This window comes from Pelodiscus sinensis, chromosome 5, assembly GCF_049634645.1.
Source record: "Pelodiscus sinensis isolate JC-2024 chromosome 5, ASM4963464v1, whole genome shotgun sequence".
NCBI classification, from domain to species: domain Eukaryota; kingdom Metazoa; phylum Chordata; order Testudines; family Trionychidae; genus Pelodiscus; species Pelodiscus sinensis.
The window spans coordinates 19,028,246-19,048,522 of NC_134715.1; the positions used below are offsets into that span (position 1 = coordinate 19,028,246).

General features: G+C 39.0%; 1 protein-coding gene across 7 annotated transcripts in view; it reads left to right on the plus strand.

The window, feature by feature from the left end:
• Positions 1-20,277, plus strand: part of SMARCAD1 (SNF2 related chromatin remodeling ATPase with DExD box 1) — a 91,854-nt gene that overhangs the window by 33,339 nt on the left and 38,238 nt on the right. For 6 of the 7 annotated variants that reach the window (XM_075929606.1, XM_075929610.1, XM_075929608.1 and 3 more), the window contains 3 exons: positions 6,905-6,994; positions 8,690-8,774; positions 10,826-11,223. In XM_075929606.1, coding sequence (XP_075785721.1) covers positions 6,905-6,994; positions 8,690-8,774; positions 10,826-11,223 — 573 coding nt within the window. Of the gene's footprint in view, positions 1-6,904; positions 6,995-8,689; positions 8,775-10,825; positions 11,224-11,307; positions 11,850-20,277 lie in introns of those variants that run through there. The other variant, XM_006111955.4, reaches the window with a different exon arrangement.

Genomic DNA, 20,277 nt, shown 5'->3' on the forward strand with positions numbered 1-20,277 from the left:
GCCGGTGCTGAGAGCAGCAGTAGCAGCACCACACCTCATTACTTACGACACCATTGGCATCTCTGAAGTCCCCAGCAGAGGAAACACCACGCATGCACTAAATCACACACTGAGGCGACAGGCTTCAAGTTGCCTGTCTCATTGGCTGCAGCACCATCCGGCAATGATACGATCTTGCTGACGCACCATGAGAGCGCAGCACCGACTACGTTCACAAGCGCCTCAGCTTCCACCACAGAGGCGCTCAATGCGCCAATACTGCTCTCAGCACTGAGGCATGATTCAGTGCCTCAGCCTCCATGCCACTCCACTACGGCACCGGCAACACCTGTTGGGAACTACACTCAACACAGAGACTTATTAGTCTCATCCACTTTTACCTCCCTATTTTTACAACTTGAGTGCTCTCCCCCTATGTTAACATCACACTCTCAGGAAAAATTGTCGCAGACATTCCTGAGGCTAATACATAGCATTATAGCATTGATATTCAAAGTCACGATTTCAAAGACAGCATTACAGGCTGCCTTAGATGCTGCGGACACGGCTGCACGTCCTACAGCAACATCAGTAGTAATGAGAAGGGCATCATGGTTTAGCTCCACTCCATTCCCTAGGGAGGCAGAAACCAATGACGTCGCCCTTCTTCTACCAATTCTCAGTCACAGCAGTCCCAACGAGCAAATTTGATAATCAGGTCGAGGGTCTGAACAGCCTCTCATCTATTCCAATGCCATTGACGCAAACAAATCTCTTCCATCACCAATTGTTGCTTTTCTTCAACAACTGGCAATGTATAACGTCTGATAAATGGGGCCTGCAGATAATTGAAAAAGGCTATCTTATTCCCTTTGTGTCCATACCCCTTCTCCACCCTCAGCCCCATCCCTCTTCAGGGACCACACTCACAAGATCCTCCTTCAACAAGAAGTGGAGCACCTCTTACACATTGGGGTGATTGACTTAGTCCCCACACAGTTTAGAGGCAAGGGATTCTACACCCACTTGACAGAAAAAAGTTCAGGGGTTGGAGGCCCATACTGGACCTTTGAGCACTCAGTAAATTCATACAGAAACAAACATTCAAGATGGTAACACATTACCGGCATTGGAAAAGGGACTGGTTCTTATCCCTCCACTTGAAAGATGAATTCTTTCACATTGCCATTCACCCTGCTCACAGATGTTTTCTTTATTTTTGTTGTAGACTCTCAACACTACCAATTCTTCCCATTCAAACGTGTCAAATTCCTCCCGTTCACTGCCAACAGACACGTCAGATTATACATAGACAACATTGCAGCAACATTTTCCATAGATCATCAGGACAGAGCCCAATCTCGAGCATTCTGCACAGAGGCTATAGCACTTTGGAACTGGTGCCTGAAACACAACACAGTTATCACCACAGTGCATCTTCCTGGTGCCCTGAATACAACAGCAGATGCACTCAGCAGAACCCTATGATAGATCTGTTTGTAATGCAGTCCAACAATCAATGCCCCCTATTCTGTTCCAGGGCAGGAATAGGCAAGGGATCAATGGGGGCCATTACTACATTCCACTCCAAGATAGACAACTTGTCCATATTTGCTCATCCACTCACCAAGAGGTTCTTAAAGGCCTGCAGGCACTTTATCCAGATATCAGTCCACCAATGTAACCGTGGGACCTGCATTTAGTATTGAATGTTCTAACTAGGCCTCCCTTCATACTGATGGTGACAACCTCATTATTACACTTGGCCATGAATACGGTTTTCCTGATAGCCATTACCTCAGCAAGATGGGTAGGAGAGATCGTGGCCCTAATGACGGATTCCCTATATACCCCCTTTTTTAAAGACAAGGCCACTTTACGTACCCATCCGAAATTATTCCCCAAAGTACACTCATCCTTCCATATCAATTAGACTATGCATCTTCCCACCTTCTTCCGCAAACCACACGCCAATTCTTTTGAGATGAAAATGCATGCTCTTGACCGGCACAGAGCGCTCTTCTTTTACCTGCGGCGAATGAGACCACTCCAAGCATCTCCCAGACTTTGTTTTAATAGCAAACCACAATAGGGGATAGGCAGTCTCATCACAGAGACTCTCCCACTGGAACTCTAATTGCATCAAGCTTTGCTACGCACAGTCGGGTGTGCTCCCTCCAGAGAACGTATGGGCACAATCAACCAGGGCCATGGCTACCTTGATAGCATTCCTCTGTAAAGTACCCAAAAGAAACATCTGTGCAGCTGCCACATGGTCCTCCGACCACATGTTTGCAAAGCACTATGCGCTTACTCAGCGACCTCTTTCCAGCTTGAAACTAGCTCAGGCAGTTCTTTCCACTGCTTTTCTGTCAGATCCGAAGTCTTACTTCCCTAAAGAGGAATTGCTTTGTAGTCACATAATGTGGAGCACCTATTCGGACATCTCTCTCCCGAAGAGGAGGTTGCTAACCTCAATAATAACTGACGTTCTTCAAGATGAGTGTCCCCATGGGTGTTCCACAAACCCTCTCTTCTTCTCCTCTACTTCGGGATCCTTGCCTTCCCAAGCCATGGTTTCAGGGTAGAGAAGGAACGGGGCGGGGGAGGTGCTTGTGCATGCGCAATGCCTACAGCCTAACAGCGTGCAACTACTGGTGTGCACCTGCGTGGCCCCAGTGACACTGCTGTGAAATCTCCACTCTGAGGCTCGGCAGCGGCGTACAGACTCTAATGTGGAGCACCCACATGGACACTCGTTTCTAAGAACATCAGTTACTATTGAGGTGAGTAACCTCCCCTTCTGTAGGTCCTATGTGAGCCTGGCACTAAGCAAATGTGAATAGCTGAGAAGTTTGTCGTCTCAAAGTTGATTGGTTGTTTCATTCTGAAGAACAGCCATAACATTTTACAGGGTCATGGGAGCAGCACAAACAGAGGCCGCAAGCATCAAGGCAATGGAAGGGACACAGATGTTGGTAAAGCATTGAGTATCAGGTTTCAACTTAATCTTGACCCAAGTGCTCGACTCACTAGGCTGATGCTGAAACAGAAAATGAATCAGCTGTCAGCAGAGCCAGGGAAGGAATTCAAGCCTTTGGCTAGCTGGTTCCATCAGTGAAAAACCCAGCACAGTGTCATTAAGCCTAAGGAACAAGGCAAGGAACAAGATGCTCATCTTCTGGTGGCTAATGAATGGACGGTGAATGTCTTACCTAGCATTCTACAGAGTTCCAGTCACATGACATTTTCAGTGCAATGAGACTAGTCTCTTCTAACAAGGCTTTCCTGAAGACTTGGCATGGTGAAGGAAGGGCTTCTAGGAAGGAAAAAAGCTACAGACCTCATCAAGGTGCTTTATTGTATAAACATGGATGAGACAAACAGCCTCTCACGATAATTGGAAAGAACAAGTGCCCTCATTGTTTCTCTGATGACCACTCAAAGCTGGCTTTGATCTACCAGAGTTCAGATAAAGCTTGGATGACAACCGTGGTGTTTGAAGAGTGGCTAAAAGAACTGGAACAAGAAATTGTGCCTACACAACCATCATGTGTGCCTGTGTATTGATAATTGCCCAGTTCATTCAGTTAATATAGAATTATCACACATTGTGTTAAAATGTTTACCTTTGAACACACTCATGTCCATCCCCAGCATAACAAAGGCTATCATTAAAACTTCAAAGGTCACTACTATGCGTAATGCTTTCATCATGGTCTCGCTCTATGCTGACTCACATCTACAAGCAGTGAACTTGGATTAAAAAAGTAACTAACTGATGCACTTCAACTCCCTAACTAGTCATGGGCTGCTGTTCTCCCCCAGATTGTTAAAAACTGCATCAGAAAGGGTTTGTATCAACAACAGAAAATGCTGGCTTAGTAGACATGATGTGCTGGTTGATGTTTCAGTTCCTGACAATCTAACATCAAAGGAATTTGAGGCCATTGTTGAGTTTGGTCATTTGGAGACAGAAGGTGAGTTCGCTGATGGTGAACTTGTAGAGGCAGTACCAGTTGTGAAGCGCCTATGTGCTGAGATAGATATTATATGGGATGACAAACATGTGGAGCCTTCACTTGTGGCAAATAGTAAAAAAAGAAGATATTTGGACAAATGGTATTCTTGACAATTTTTTGGTATATTAAATATAGTACAATTTTGTGCTAATTCCGACCCATGAAGAGCTCTAACTAAATACAGTACTGTTTCGTCTATAGGCACATACTGTTAAGTTTTCTTGGGCGCTCTTTAAATGCGCGTTTTGATAGAATTGTGTGTTGCTGTAGTCTTTGCAACCTATATCAAACAAAGACCATGTGTCCACTTCTCGTGCTGGAGATTGATCTTCTGGCATTCATTTTAGCAGGGCCTAGTAAAGATTAGGGATGTCAGTGTGTAGACGACTACACAATTAACTGATAAGCCTGGGATTATCAGTTGATTCAGTTGACTACAGGCATCCCCTCCCACCCTCCAACTTGCAACCTCTGTTAGAGAGGCAGCAGCAGTATGGAGGGTGAGAGGGGTAGGCAGGAGCCGATAGATGTGGGAATCCGGCTCTACAGACCCACCTTTCCAACCCCTCATTCCCTCCTACAGAGACTGCAGGAGGGGAAGGCAGGAGCCAGTGCTGGGAGAAGCTGACTTAAGTCATCTCTACTCAGCACTAGCTCTATAATACTGCCCCCCTATCAGAGATAGCAGTGGGGCCAAGGGAGCCTGCCACAAAGCAGCCTCGGCCTGTGGGAAGCTCAGACACCCTGTGGATAGGGGCGTCTGCCGCTCCGTGCTGCTGTCTCCTTATCAAAAGCAGCAGCATGGCTTCCTGAGAGGGGGACTGGAAGTGCATTGGCTTTCAGCCCCGCCTCTGGGGACTGTTGAATAGTCATGTAATCAGTAAAATTTGATGCAGTTACACGATAATTCAGTTACTTGCTATCTAACATCCCTAGATAAGACTCGCTAAATTGAACGGTGAAGAGCAGCTCTGGCTGGGGCCGGTACTCCTCACAGTTGTGAGGAATATGGGAAGCTGATGGGAGCATTTGCTCTCATCCACCTCGCTCTGTGAAGGTGGCATGAAGCTTGGCTTAAGGCAAGCTGACTCCAGCTACATAGTTTGCGTAGATGGAGTTTTATACCTTAACCCGATCTTCCAGGTGTAGTGTACAACTGGACTCAAGACTTCCTGCATTATGGTACACGATACAATGTATCCATTTCTATATGCCATATTTGGTTTTCTTTTTTAGGAGTTGTATCAAACCTGAAAGTTAATAAACAATTCATTGTACAATGTGTCCTTGGTCTATGCTCATATTTCTATTTCTCCTCCTGAAAATAGTACCTTCTGCTTATTGGTAACCTCTAGAAAACAGCAACTCTTCACTAGGAATTGAGAGTTTGCTAATAAGTGGAATCTACTGTATTTTGAAATCTGGTTTTGTTCAGTTGGGAACAGAATCACATTTTTTTTTTCCATGAGAGGGAATGGAGCCAGACGGTCTGGATCATGGACTGTGGGAACCTAAGCTACCAAGCAGCTTGCATGCCTGGGAGAGTGAACACCAGTGTTCCTGGTTCCCTGTCAGCCTGCCAGGTTGGTTGCAGGGGACTGTGACCCTGGAAGTTCCAGGCTGGTGAGCTGGAAGGACATAGGGCAGGCTTCCAAAGGAAATCTGGGAGCCAGGTTTTGAAACCTGCCTCGTGGTCTAGTTTGTTTAAATCCTCAAAATTAAAAAAAAAAAAATCCATGAAACGTTTTGATTTCAACAAATCAAATTCCAATACAAATTTTGGTTGGAATTTTTTAAACAAAGTGCCACAAAAATCCTTCATACAGTATTTTGCATGGAACTTAAATGAGAGAATTACATACCAAGGTTTCCACTTCACCTTGGTTTGAGAATTGGTGATCAGAAACTAGATGCAGTGCCTGGACTTGCTAAGTGTAACTTTAACTGTTACTGTAGTTATTAACCTGGGACCCATCTGTTCCATAGCCAGGAGTGTTAGTAGGTGAGCTGACGGCTACTTAATACATTTATAAAAGCACAGGTGCAGCATCTGAAACTGGGCTCAAGCCAGGAATCAGCCAATTCCTGACTGGCACCTGGTCCCCGCTGCTCCCTGTGGAGAAGGTACTGGGGAGAACTAGATTTTAAGCCATCTCCACCCCAGCACCAGCTCCTGCTCCTCCCTCCCCCTTTGCTGCAAGGGGGGAGAAGTAACTAGTTGAGGGTCTAGTTGACTAACCGATAAGCTTTTGCTTATCATATATTCGACTAGTTGCTTACATCCCTATCTTTAATATGCAAAATTCCATTGATAACCATGTGGGTTGCATATAATCTGTCTCACTTGAGTAATGGTTGTTTCCAGTTCTGGAAATGGGGCTAAAATCTGTTGATCATGCCTGTCTTCCTTTTTCCTCTCCACAAGAAGAGTTGTCATGTTTTAAATTTTTTTAAAAATTTCATGTTTTAAAAAAATGCCTAACTTGAGCACTATTATGTGAAGAATCACATATATATCATATAGAGCCACTCAAGTTTTTTTAGGTGAACTTAAATGATTTTAAGCTGGTAAAGATCTATTTATAATAGTGTGGTAAAGAGCCTCACAATTGTTTGTCTTTTATTTTGTATTGAGTTAAGACCTTTTCCTCTTTCAGTACTCTTAAGAATTTTCTATACCATTCTTGGGAAGTTTTGTCTCATTTTAAACAGTTATAATTGAAGAAAGTAGTATTAGTAACTATTTTCTGTCTGAGAGCTCAAATATTTCTGCAAATTGTTTTTCATTCAAAGTATGACTGTTTAAAAGGTAAGTGAAGTTATACATGTTATTTCATTTTTATATGATAGTAGTATTATGATGTATTAAGTGAAATGATTGCTATGTCTTTTGTGAACTATAGCTAGAAGAGCCAGAATCGCAAGAAGAATGGGAAAAACAAGAATCTCTTGTAAAGAAACTGCAAAATAAATTCCCCAGTTTGGACAAAGAGGTAAGATACTACGTATCTTTTGGGAGTAAATCCACTGTTTATGCAAGTATATAAAAATGTAATAAGTAATAGGACCAGATTTTAGCCCCCATTTCAGCTGCTTAACCTTTTGCCTGGATAAGGGGAATTTCTAGATTGCATGGCACTAGCCAAGGGACCCCAGCACAGACAGTGTTTCAATGGAAAGGGTACATGGCAGGAACACCTTTCTGCTGATAATATTCACTTGGTCTCTTGAGACTGGGCATTTGGACATAAGTTATACTATGTAAACCCTACATAGGTTGGCCTGACCTGAGAGTCTGGATCATAGAATGAATGAATGTATGTGGAAAATTTCAGGCTTACTATGTTATTTTATCATTAAAACATTCACATTATTTTTAGAACTCAGTGATTTTTAAATCAGAAGTTGCTTATCTGTATGGGTCATTACATGGGATATCTAGTTGTTAGAGAGTGAATTATTAGAAACTGTGATGGTTGTATAGAGATCTGAAGTAGATTAGCAATTAAGTAGAGAATTCAGTGAGCTTTTAGTAGTATTTAATATTTAATGGTAGGAAGGGAGGGGGTAAGTTAATACAGTTCAGTATTCTGAAGTTGTTTTCCTTGAATGTTTATCTAAAATACTCCTCTAATAAAGTGGGCTTTGCTCATGAAAGCACATTATTTTTTATATATATCTAAAGAAGAATGTTTGTATGTTTGTGCACTAATAATTTGGGCACTATAAGAGCTACTGCAACCAAACTTTGCGTGGGATAACCTTTCCTCCAGGAAAAAGTTTTAAGGTACTCTTGGCAGTGTGGGGAGAAGTGGTTTCCTGGGGGAAGCGGCGGTGACAGTCACTCACTAAGGCTGGCAGTGGAGGCGAGAGGGGAGGGGTGGTGCTCCGAGCAGCAGCTGTCCCATTCACCTCTACCAGGCCATTCCACTGTGTAGGCACGTCCGGGGCAGGGGAGTCCCCTCCTGCCCGTGATGTCACTTGGCCCGGGCCCCTCCCCTCCAGCAGTGGCTGAGGGTTGCCGAGTGGCGGACTGGAGCTCGTGGCCACCGATAGGGGTTGGTTGTAGGCGCAGCAAGGTGAGCCCAGCTGGGAGGTGGCAGTGCTGGGAGCAGCTTGGGGTCCAGCGCAGCTTCCTAGTCGCATGGCGGGGAGCCCGGCACTTGCTCGCCATGGCCCGCAGGATAGGGGAGCCCCTGGTGCGGCCCCATAGTGCAGCAGGTAGTGGGGCGAAAGTTTTGGGGCGGAAAGTGGGGTCGTTGCTGGGGCACAAGCTGGGCTGCCCCGCCCACCCTAGGTTCCATGCTCGCGCCCTCCCGCCTGCCCATCACATGGTGCACCCCTGGCAAGACCCTACCACCCACCCTGAGCAATGCCAGCTAACTCCAGGTGTGGGGTGGGTGGGGGGGTGTGTGTGTGTGTCCTTTAAAGTTACAGACTAACACAGTTTGCCCTCTAAAATACTGTTAACTTTAATTATCTCCCTACAATGAAACAGGCTTTCTAATTAATGTTAAGAACAGATTTTTAAAAATCAAGTGCTTATTTATAACATATATAGTGTGCATAACTTTAGGGATTAATCCAAGGTTTTATCGGGTACTTGCTAGAGAAGTGTTGCTCTTGTTTTTAATTGTTACAGGATTTTTATTATATATCACGTGATAATAAAAATGTTATTTTAATAGGAACTGAAAGATGTACTTCAAGAACATAACTGGGTGTTTCACGAAGCACTGGAATCTTTAAAAGTATTTGCAGAAGACCATCAGGGTAAAGACAAATTTACAGTAAATTTTATTGTGTAATAAAACAGATGAGAAGTGTAAATTTCCCTAATGTGTAAATATCACAAACCTGATCGTGATTAAGATATTTTACAAAGTTGTGATGATGTGCAAAAAACCGTTTAAGGAGGGGGAAAAGGGTAAAGGAAAAGAATGTAAAAGAAAATTGTTTTTACTGTTGAAAAAAAGTATATATGCTGAGTTGGCATCCTATTTTTTTATTAAGTTGTATGCCTTTTTATATGGAAGTTAAGGCAGCTTTGTCAAGTGCAGACTTACCCATATGAGCATAAATCCATATTCGTTAATATGAAAATATATTCTTTATGATGAGAAAAAAATCAAACATGATTCTCTTTGAATTAAATATTTCACAAAGTATTTGTCTCAAGGCCGTGAGTCTCAGTAAATCAGTCTATTACTATTTAAGAAGGCTTTAGTATAGAAATAATACTTAGACTATATTTAGGATAAATAATGCAAACAATATTCCAGCAAAATGACAATACATTAAATTTGATAGAAATAAGTATTGTTGCACTATTGATGAATCTGCAGATTATTACAAAAGAAATAACCTGTATTTAGAATTGATATCTTAATTCTTTAGTAGTGCCAGAAAGCACCAATCAAAATCAGGAACCACATTGTGCTTCCTACTATACAAGGCTAGAGAGAATTCCTGATCTGAAGAACTTAAAAACTATCATTTCACTTCTGTTTCCATTAGGATATGTTGCAAATACATAAATATGGCTTTTAAATCAAGTAATTGGTGATGCAATTAAAATTGCCAAACTGAGTTTCCTTAATCTGGTCATCTAAAAGGCGAGGTTCAGCTGAAGCAACAAGACTTTACACATGCAAAAGGCTATTTTACCAGGGTCTTTTATTATTCCTGTTCTCATTTCTCACTTCCATAATTTTCTCTTTTACAGACTTTTTGTTTTCATAGACATGTTGGCAGAAATTGTGGTAAAATATGAGAAGAAATACATAATCAAAATTACAGAGTAGGAGCATATTACGTTATTGATCAAAGCTGGTCATTTGCTTCCAGGAAGAGTATTAAAAAATTATTCCCAGCATTAGGAAGCTGTATCTCTGAGTGTACCAACGCAACAAAATACATTTTTTTAGACCATGCTTGATGGGCAGTTTGATTGCTTTAGGCTGTTAGTGGATAAATGTGCAATGGATTAGACAGGAGAGCAAACATTTAAAATATTTATAGCATTAAAGTATACTTTAAAATTGAGTGATCAAAAGTATGCACATTTACTGTTTTTTTTCCTAATACGGATTATTTACCTAACACATAATTAGAGTTATTGAAAATAAGACGTTAATAACAGAACCAAAAATATTTTTATTTTATAAGCTCTAGTTCCTCAGGTTTCTTTAACAGGTGCTAGCTTTTGGTGTCCTGCCCATAATGCTGCGGTGAGATGCAGTAAAATGAAACTAAGTTTGGTTTGTTGTTTTTTGTTTTTTGTGGAGAAAGCATATGCTAAGCTAGGTTTATTTGCTTACTTTATCAACATACATTTTGCAATGGGGGGATAATCCATTAAAATAAAATTTTGTCATATTCCTTACAGTATCAAAGGTTGCTTTATACATATAACCATTTTGACCATTTTTGTTTTGTGATGACATTAAATCACTGTAGATACTTTGAATTTATATTAATGATAGTTGACATGGTGAAATTACTTGGCTTTTTATTAGAATTGTATAGTGTCTGTGATTTTAATATTTTCATTGTGATTCTAATTACTTGGTAATTTTGTATCTGCTGTGATCGTTACAACATCTTTCTAAATATACAGAGAAGTTCCAAACACAGCTTGAATAAAGTTTTATAGTTAGTGAACTGAAATTTGTATAATGCTATATATAGATATAGATATAGCTAGCAGAGGACAGTGGTGTTTACGTAAGCCTTCATTGTGAAAAGCAGCTGTTTATTGAAACATTTTTGCTGTTGATCAATGCATCTTATTTGTCATTTGCTTTCTTACATTATATACACAGATGTGCAATATCCTTCCAAAAGTGAAGTTTCTAGTTGGAACCAAGTCTCCACAAATAGCAAAAAACACCCTGATAATGACACTAAAGTGAAGGTGAAACAGAAATCTTCTGCAAAAGCCCAGAATGGCTTTAGGAAAAAAGACAAAGGCAAAAAAGGTGTTTGGAGCACTAAAAGAGAAACAGAAGACTCAGAATACGAGTCAGCTTCAGAAGGTGGTAGCTCCCTTGATGAGGACTACAGTAGCGGTGATGAAGTGATGGAGGATGGTTACAAAGCTAAAATACTTAACTTCCTGCAAGATGCTTCACTAGGTGAACTCACTTTAATTCCTCAATGTTCTCAGAAAAAGGCTCAGAAGATAACAGAGCACCGGCCCTTTAATAGCTGGGAAGCTCTGGTAAGTCTGCATTCTTTTTTTTTTTAAATATTCCTGTATGTTTATAGTCAAGGTATCTTCAGTCTAGGGAGGCATATATGGGTGGCCTTATCCTGATTAGGCTAAAACACTATAGTAATTTTAAGCCAATAGCATTTCAAATAGTGTCATATGACCTAATTTTGAATGAATTAAGGGGTGATTTTCCTGAAAAACCCAAGCTGATTGGCTGGCAATACTGTCACTCATTGTTTAGCATAGAAACTTGGTTCATTTCACTGCAGAAGAAGAAATTAGAGCTTTCATTTAGGAAGGAGTTGTTTGCTAGCCTGTTCTGATCTGTTTTAGCTGAAAAACCATGCAGAAAGCAAGAATGTAGCAGAACTTTTACTGCAGCTACTTAAAGAGCAGCAGCAACTTCCAAGGTAGCTCCATGATTGAAGATGCCAGCATGGATATTTTAAGCTTCACCACAGGAGAAGCAATTGTTTTGTTCTGTTTTTCTTTTAATATTGCAACTCAGCCACTAGCATGGTTTTGCTGGCTAAGCAGTGCAGCCATTTTAAGGACTGTAGCAATCAAAAAAGTAAAGCATCAGGGATACCTAAAAGACATTCTATAACTGAATGGGAGAACATCAGTCACTGGTAAGTATGCAATGTACGATCATTTACTAGGTTTTTATTTATTTTCATTTGTTCTCCATAATGTGTCTGTGTGCTTAGAATTTTATGTGTTTCAATGAAGTGTAAGACATCAAACCTGATCTATGCAGCACTGTAATAGAATAGTCAAAGCACCTGAGAAGGAAGTCTTGTGGCTTTTGAAATTTTTTTCCTAAGCTACTATGTGATGGCACCAGCTTTTGAAGCAAAAAAGGTTTACAGGCCCTTTAAAAATAATTGATATAATTTTTCAGGAGTAAGTGTTTTTAACAAAGTCTATTTTGTGTAGTTTCTTAGTGTGTTTTTTTTTTAAAGAAATATATTTTTATACTTAGAGGAAGACATTGTAATATAATGTAACCTTGCAGTACTTCATGTGCAAATATTTCACACCACAAGAATATGAGATTGGATTGTATTTTTATGAAAATTAAATTAATAATCACAAGTCAGAGTGTTCAAAAAAATATAAGTGCAGCTTCAAAAATATGCTGCAAGAGAAATCCGTTTTGCCTGAAGCCTTGGTTTCTTAAAGAACATCTGTCATAATTCTGTTCCTTTCCAAACTTGTTGGGTTTTGCCTGAGCTGATTCTTTGGAAAAGTATTTGCTACAGGGCTACCTTATCCCTCTCTGTTTGCTAAAATATTTTTACAGAGTCAAGTTGTACAGGCTTGTTTGAATTCAAATTATTTTTTCATATAGATTGCCTTTGTCAGCACACACATTTTTATATAGTTATTGTAACTGCATGCCCAAAGTGTAACTAACACATAGCAAACAAGTTTTAGCAGATATTAAATAGGCATATAGTGTGTTTTAATTGTTTTTTTTAAAAGATCTAGTTTTTAGCAACTCAATACTCTAATAATGTGGAACCATATAACAAATTGGATGTTTCTTTTTTAATAACCATTTAAAACTAAGCCAGGTCTTTCTTAGATTTTTTTTTCTCCAAACTTTTTTACGTGTAATACATGGTAGATTATTAGAAAGTATCCTTGCTTGTACACTATTTTTTTAAAAAAAAACTTGTAATCCAAAGATAAGAGTAGGAGCTAGCAGTGTATCACAATACATATCCAGAAACTGTAGTAAAAGCTTCATAAATGCATAACATAGAAAGGTTTACATTTTAGTTTCCGTAATTATTATTATATTAAAGATAGGTGGAAAAGTTATTTTCTGGGAATTGAATTTGCATTCAATGAAAAATCAGTATCTTAATTGCATAGAACTGGAAAATAACTTTCAAATGCAGTTTGTTTAAGGAATTGCAGTTTGTTGTAACTATTAGAAATATTTTGAAATTACTTAAAATATAATCTTAATGGCAAAGGTAGATTATATAGCTATTTCTCCTGATGGAAAATAGAAAATGCAAGGATATAATAGTAGAAAAAGTGCTGGAATAAATAATCCTCATTGGTTAAAGGGGAGGTGGTTTTATTTTATATATATATATATGAATGAAAGAACTGGAAGTTGAATGGTTAAATTTGACACAGTTAAGTATGTAAAAAGAATATGGAGTTGAACAGTGGACAAGTGGCATTAAGGCTAAAAAAGTTGATGTTCCTGATCATAAAAACAAAACTACAGTGGAAACATTAATGTTGGCTTACATTAATTCAATCACATCTACAAGGGTATAGTTACAGATTTCAAAAGAAACCATCTAATATTACTTTTGGGGCAATGTGGATAACTGTCATAATGGATTTCATTCAAATAGTTATGTTACTTAATTACAAACAGAATATTTTCTTGGAATTTTTAATTAGGTACCTGCTTTTATGTATGTAGTTGATACTTGTACATTAAAGTCGTCCTTGTAGATAGTGCAGGAACATTCAGATAGTGAATTATATTGGAATTTGGGATATATAAACTTGTTTTGATCACCTAATACTAAGCAAATATTTAGATTGGTAAAGTTTCCTATTTTTTAATTATAGGAAATGCAGGATTTTTGTAATTATACATTGTTCATCTTTATTCCTCCTGTTGCAGATTTGTAAAAGATTGACAAATTATGATCAGCAATCCAGCTAACTGCTAAATGAGAACTTGTTCCCTATTAATTTTTAATCTTGCACCAATACTGGATATACAGTCTTTCTGATTGTTTTATTCTAACCTGTGTTAGTGCATGCTGGATGAAAGAAATGTGGATAAAACTTACTATAATTTATTTTTTCTCTCTAAATCAGGTTTTTTTTTAATATTGTCTTCCTATTTCTGAGATAGGTTAGTAGCTTTCTATATAAGGAAAATGTATATATTTCTCTTCAGAATCCTTTGTTAGTATGGCCATTTCAAAATGCAGCTGATTGCAATTTGATTCAACACAAAATCTGTTTAAATAATCTATGCAGTATCAAAATCTATTTTTGTATATTTTGTTGCTTGTTAAAAATGCTTTGTCATTATGCTCAGCTTTTTCTCCCAGAATATCATTCACTAAAATCATCAATTCATACTGTGCTTTCCTAGTTTCCCAATATGTTTTCAAAATCTTAACTAAAAAAGTTTGTAGATGCCACAAATTCAGGAAGTGATAGATAATGAAGTGAGCATGTCACTGATTGAGAGCCATCTAGATCTCTTGGTAAACTCGGCACAAGCAAACTATGTTTTAAAATGGCTAAATGTCTATGTATCCAACTAGTAACAAAGAACATAGGTCATACTTACAGAATGGGGGAATTCTATTCTGGAAAGTAGTGACTTTGAAAAAGATTTGAGTCATGATAGCTCATCAGCTGAACTTGAGCTTCTGTGGTGATACTGTGGCCAAAAGATCTAATGTGATCCTAGGAAGTGTTTTAACAGGGGACTTCTGAGTAGCAGGAGAGTGGTCATTTCACCTCTCTATCTTTGGTATTCGTGTGACCACTGCTTGAATATTATGTCCTGTTCTGGTGCCTGCAACTTAAGAAAGACGTTGAAAAATTGGAGAGGGTTCAGTGAAGAGCCATAAAGAATGATTAAAGGATTAGAAAACATGACTTTGAGCTCCTGGAGTCTGTTACTCTATCTGTTGTGTGTAATAAAGAGAAGGTTAAAGGATGACTCGAGTACAGCCTGTAAATATCTACATGGGGCATAAATATTTAATAATGGGCTCTTCAGCCTAACCAAGAAAGGTGTTACATGATCCAGTGACTAGAAGTTGGAGCTAGAGATAATCCGATTGAAAATAAGGTTTAAATATTTAAACTGACAAAGAAATTAACTATGGAACAATTTGCCAAGGGGTGGGTTTGTTTGTTTGTTTGTTTGCTAATGGATTTTTTTTTTATCACTGACCCTTTTTAGAGTAAGACTGGATGTTATTCTAAAAGATCTCATGTAGGAATTATTTTGGGGACGTTCTATGACCTGTGTGATACTGAAGGTGAGACAAGATCACCAGGGTAACTTGTAGCTTCCGTGGCCAATCAGTCTGTGAACCCGTCTTTATAGAACACAAAAGCAGAAATGTGAATAGTATTTGCTCGAATAATTTGAATTGCCAGTAAAGTAAGGTTACATGTGCACAACCTGGTATTGTAGGATCTCAGTGGAGGCAGTGGGTGAGATTCTGTGCTGTTTCTGACAAAACGCAGAATTTACAAACCAAGGTTTGAGGCTGAGGTGGCTTTAAGTATCCCTTAACTGAGACAGCCTGGGAAACTTGTCTGAGTTATGGTAGTGTCCTGAGTCTGCCAGTGGAGTGGAAGAGGGAGACGGATTGGATGAAGATCCAGTGTGGGGGAAGAGAACTTGAACCAATTGGGCAGACACTGGCATGAGCATCTGGAACAGGGACATAGTGTATGCCTACATTGTAAATAAAAGCTATGGCTGGCATGACATTCTAGCTGACTGAGGCTTAAGAGCTGTTAAATTGTGGTAGCAGCAGCCATCTGAGTCCTCTAGAGCAGGGGTGGGGAATCTTTTTTGAGATGGGGGCTGCTGACCCACAGAAAAATCAGTCAGGGACTGCATGTGAGCGAGAAGCAAAACAAAAACAAAAAAAACCCACACCCTCACTGATGTGGTCCCTGACTGAGGAGAAAGACACTCCCCACATTCCCCTCACACACCAGCTTTGGGGGGCCCAAGCTAGTAGGTTTTGTGTGCGCCAGCCCCATGGGGGGCAGAGAGGGTCTGGAGTACCAGTGCCGGCTCCCTAATGATGGAGGAGGCCCCTGAGCCTTGGGGGCCAGATTCAGGCAAGCTAGGGGACACATCGAGCCCTCTGGCCTTAGGTTTCCCACCCCTGCACTAGAATATTCACCACTCCAGAGCCTGGAATGGAGTCTAAGATTCCTGAGTTTCGCCATTCCTCTGCTGTCAACAAATATCTGTAAAACCTGCTGGCAAAGTGCACTGTCCCATTCTAGCATTGGTCCATATAGAGGATGACAACCTGTTACTTGTTCTAGTTATCACTTTGTCAGATAGCAGAAGTGTCCAGTATGCTCCCACATTATGGAATTGGTTTGTTTTTTAAAGAAAAAGCCTAGGAAATTATGTACGAAAAAGGTGTAAAAAGAACATAATTAAAGTTGCAAACTCAAACCCTCAAGATGAGAAATGCTAGAATGAAGATTGCCTGTTCTAGCTTTATTAAGACCTTTTGTGTGTGTGTACAAAAACACACTATTGTAGTCTTCAATATCAAGATCGTATGCTCATAGAAAACACAAGGTTAATTTATGCAGATAACAAATGAAAGTTACATGATGGAGACTGTTGTCTACAAGAACCATGAATCATTGGTTGCAGAGGTTAGGTGTGAAGTGAAAGAGACAGAGGATTGCAGGAAGAGAAATACGGTCCGATAAGTCGGTGTTGCCTTGAAGTTTCTCTTTGCTTTTTTACCACAGAGTTTTGCAGTGCTAATCAAATCATCTTAAAATCACCTTTTCATTGGTGATCACTCATTTTGTGGTGGTCATTTTTTGGGTGCCTGATGTGAGATTGTGTGGTTGATTTACAAAAATGCTGAACGCTAACAACTGCAGCTGAACGCTACACATTGAAACTATAAATTGCTATGTAATATGGAAGACTGGTTTAAAAAATGTTTTAGACCTCTCAGATTTGGCACCCAAAGTTGATCCTTTTGATAATATCTGTGCCTCAATTCTCTGTCAGTCACATGAGGAAAGCATTCCATCATCTGACAGTGTTATGCAAATATATGTATTAATGTTTGTGAAACACTTAAAGACTACAGTGGTGAGTGCCCTAGAAAAGCCGATGAGGAAATAAGCTAAGCCATACTCTCAAAGATAACCTTATTTGCTGTAGATAATTAATTCTGAAGGCCAAATGTTGAACACTGAGGAGAATGCAAAATACTGAATAGCTGTTAATTAAGTGAACACAATTCATTCTGTGCGCTGAACAATGTGGGAGGTCCTATGGCAATAATGTTCCTTTAATGAGATTTGTTTTTATATATAAAATTCTTTCTGCTCCCTCAGACTTCAAATGCAAGTCTATTAGCATAAACTAATACAACTGAGTTATATTTTTACTGAGACTTTTGTAATAAGAATCTGGTTTCCTTGATTGACTAGGGGTACAAAACCCACTTATCCCAATACAAGTCGTGTTACAAAAATGGTAGGAAATAAAGAAAAGAGGTAGCAATAGGAGCTTCACATACTGAAGAGTTTGGATTGGTTTGTTGAAACAAACAAGAAAATAAAATCTTGAACATTCTTGCCAGAATTTCATTATCCAACATTGAGATGAAACTTGATGTAAGGTCCAAGAAATTTGTTGGTGGGTGGTAGCTAGTTAGTTACAGTGAAGGCTGCTACTCCATATTTTTCTGTATAGTGCTTAAGTTTGAGTTATAGCCTTTGTCTATGGACTAATAAGTCTACACTATGGCTTTAAAGGCCTAACTTATAAAAAAATGTATTATTGCCTACTTAACTGTGCACAGTTCTGAACAATGAAGTCCTAAGTCTCTAGTGATCCTGTTTGAGAGTTAAGCACCTGAATTTCTTTGACACAGTACTATCTATTTTTTTTTTTAAATGTAGATAATTCAGAACGGCAGCTAAAATACGTCTTGTTGTAACTTGGAGATTAAATGCTGACACACAATAAAATGCGTGATTTTAGAACAGATGGCTTCAATTTCAATGCATTTATTTATAGATTACAGGATTTATATTCATGCCAACCAGGGCTTTAGGCATTAGGGCAAATGTTGGAGTTTTTAATCTCTTATTTAAAAATCGTGTTCTTCATGCTTGTTTTTAATAAAAGATGTTTTTCAGAAAACTTATTTGCAGGTATCTACATGCAGATCCCAGTATTGATTTAAATTAGAGGAATTCAGTAAGATTTCTCACATTTTTGGTTTAAAACTAAACAAAAACCCAAACATGCAAACTGCCAGTGAAGGACGTCCTTTTTTTTGGAACACTCACTGAATTAAAGTGATACCTGATTGTTGAATTCATGTTACCATACTAAGTTTGTGTTGATTTCATATAAATTCTTTACAGATAAACTGTGCAGTTATGGGGTAGGGCAATGGAAATTAAGTTGTGCAAAAGTTCAGATTTTGCATTGTATGATCACTGGAAATCTTGTATAAGGAAGGAAAAGTCATAGAGGATGGTCAAGCGCTACTTGTTTGAAGTAAGAGTAGCGTACCAAGTTTTACCAGAGCACCCGTTATCTATAATTCAGTGAAGAACAAGTTGCAAAGTTACTATAGTAGTAGTAACTAAAGACTGTGAAATCTAAATAGTTTAGGTATTGTAAATTTTACAATATTTAAGTTAAAAATATTTATCATTTTCCTCCCTTTAAACTGAAATATTTTGCACTTAATGTTTTCTCCCTGAGCATTCATTGATTGCAAACATGACCTCCAATCCTGCAATAAGTGTGCTCATTGACATCTGATCTAAAGCAAATCCCCACTCATTTCTATGGAGATTCATGTAGATCCATGTCTCCATAAAGTGTCAGGTTGTGACTATATTAACAACCTTACAACACCCCTGTGAAGCAGATAAGACTTGGTAGCTGTACCGTTAAGGTAACTGAGACACAAAGTAAGTATTGTGTTCAGTCTTATGTAGTGCAGGTGGCAGAATTGAATAGAATCTACTTTCTCCAGCACCACAAGCCTATCTTTGCATATGAATCTAGGTAGCAACACATGTCAAGGTTTCATGTCAACAGCCATTTCTTCTGGTTGGAGGAGGAACTGGCTGGAGGAAGCTTATTACTTAGAACCCAAAGAATAGTGATTCTGTTTGTATTGAAAATGGAATAAAAAGATAGTGTTGAGGAAATGGAAACAGAGCAAGGTGATTTATGTGGATTTTAAGCATGCATATGACAGAAGAAATAAGGCTTACACAGTGCAATAAATAGTGCCTGACTGCCCACAGAATTATTCCAAGGTAAACAGTTTTGTGCATCTATTAAAGGTAGAAATGTAGTAAGAAATAATGAGGGGGTTGTTTTTGGCTGTAATTGGTTACTCTGTTGGTTCCATTTCATTAACTTCAGGTTTAGAATACGGAAATTAAAATTAAAATTGATTATCTGTACATCACAGATAGGCTAGAACATAAATTCTGAACCTGGTGGTCGTGAACATGTCTGGGGGATTGTGACCACGCCCCCTTTTAGAATGGCTAGATGTCAGAGAGGTCATAAGGCTAGGAAATACTATTCTTGATGGGCTTCTATTTGTCTAAACTAGAGTACGCGTTAGGGTCCCAGACCTAGATTATATCTTGAAGGTATAGTAAACTGCAGAAAATGAAAGATGACAAAGTAAGTGGACTGAGGCAAAGGAGGAATTGTTGTATAGTTTTTAGAATACTGTTCTAGAATTCTGGCTTGTGTTCTTTCAGTTCACTTAGTGTAACACTTGAAAAGTTAACCTCAGTACACCAGCAAGATGTGCTCCTGGCCTACTCCCATACTCGTGCATATGAGTGTTCACTTAGATTTCTTAACCTGTTTTCATGGGAGTCAATGGAAAGGATGATTTCTAGCCAAAACTATGGTGATGAGGCCAAGGATTTAATTTGCACAGAAAATTGTCCCTTTCTCATTCTTTCGATTTGTCTCCCACACAGTGCTTGCCAAACATGAGTCTATATAGTGTAAAAACACATTCTGGGTTTAAGAGGAAAAAATATTCTACGTTAACTTCTAGCACTGAAGTTATATTTCAAACTCTGTGTTCTTTGCTCCATATTTGTCATCTGAAGAAGTAGATTGTGCCCACAAATGCTCATGATACTACTTGTATATTTTTAACAAAACATGTAGATGGTATCACGAGCTTTTGTGGGCACAACCCACTTCCTCAGATGACCGGAGTGTTGGAAGTCCAGATCCAAGAATAAATAAGGGAAGGAGGGAGG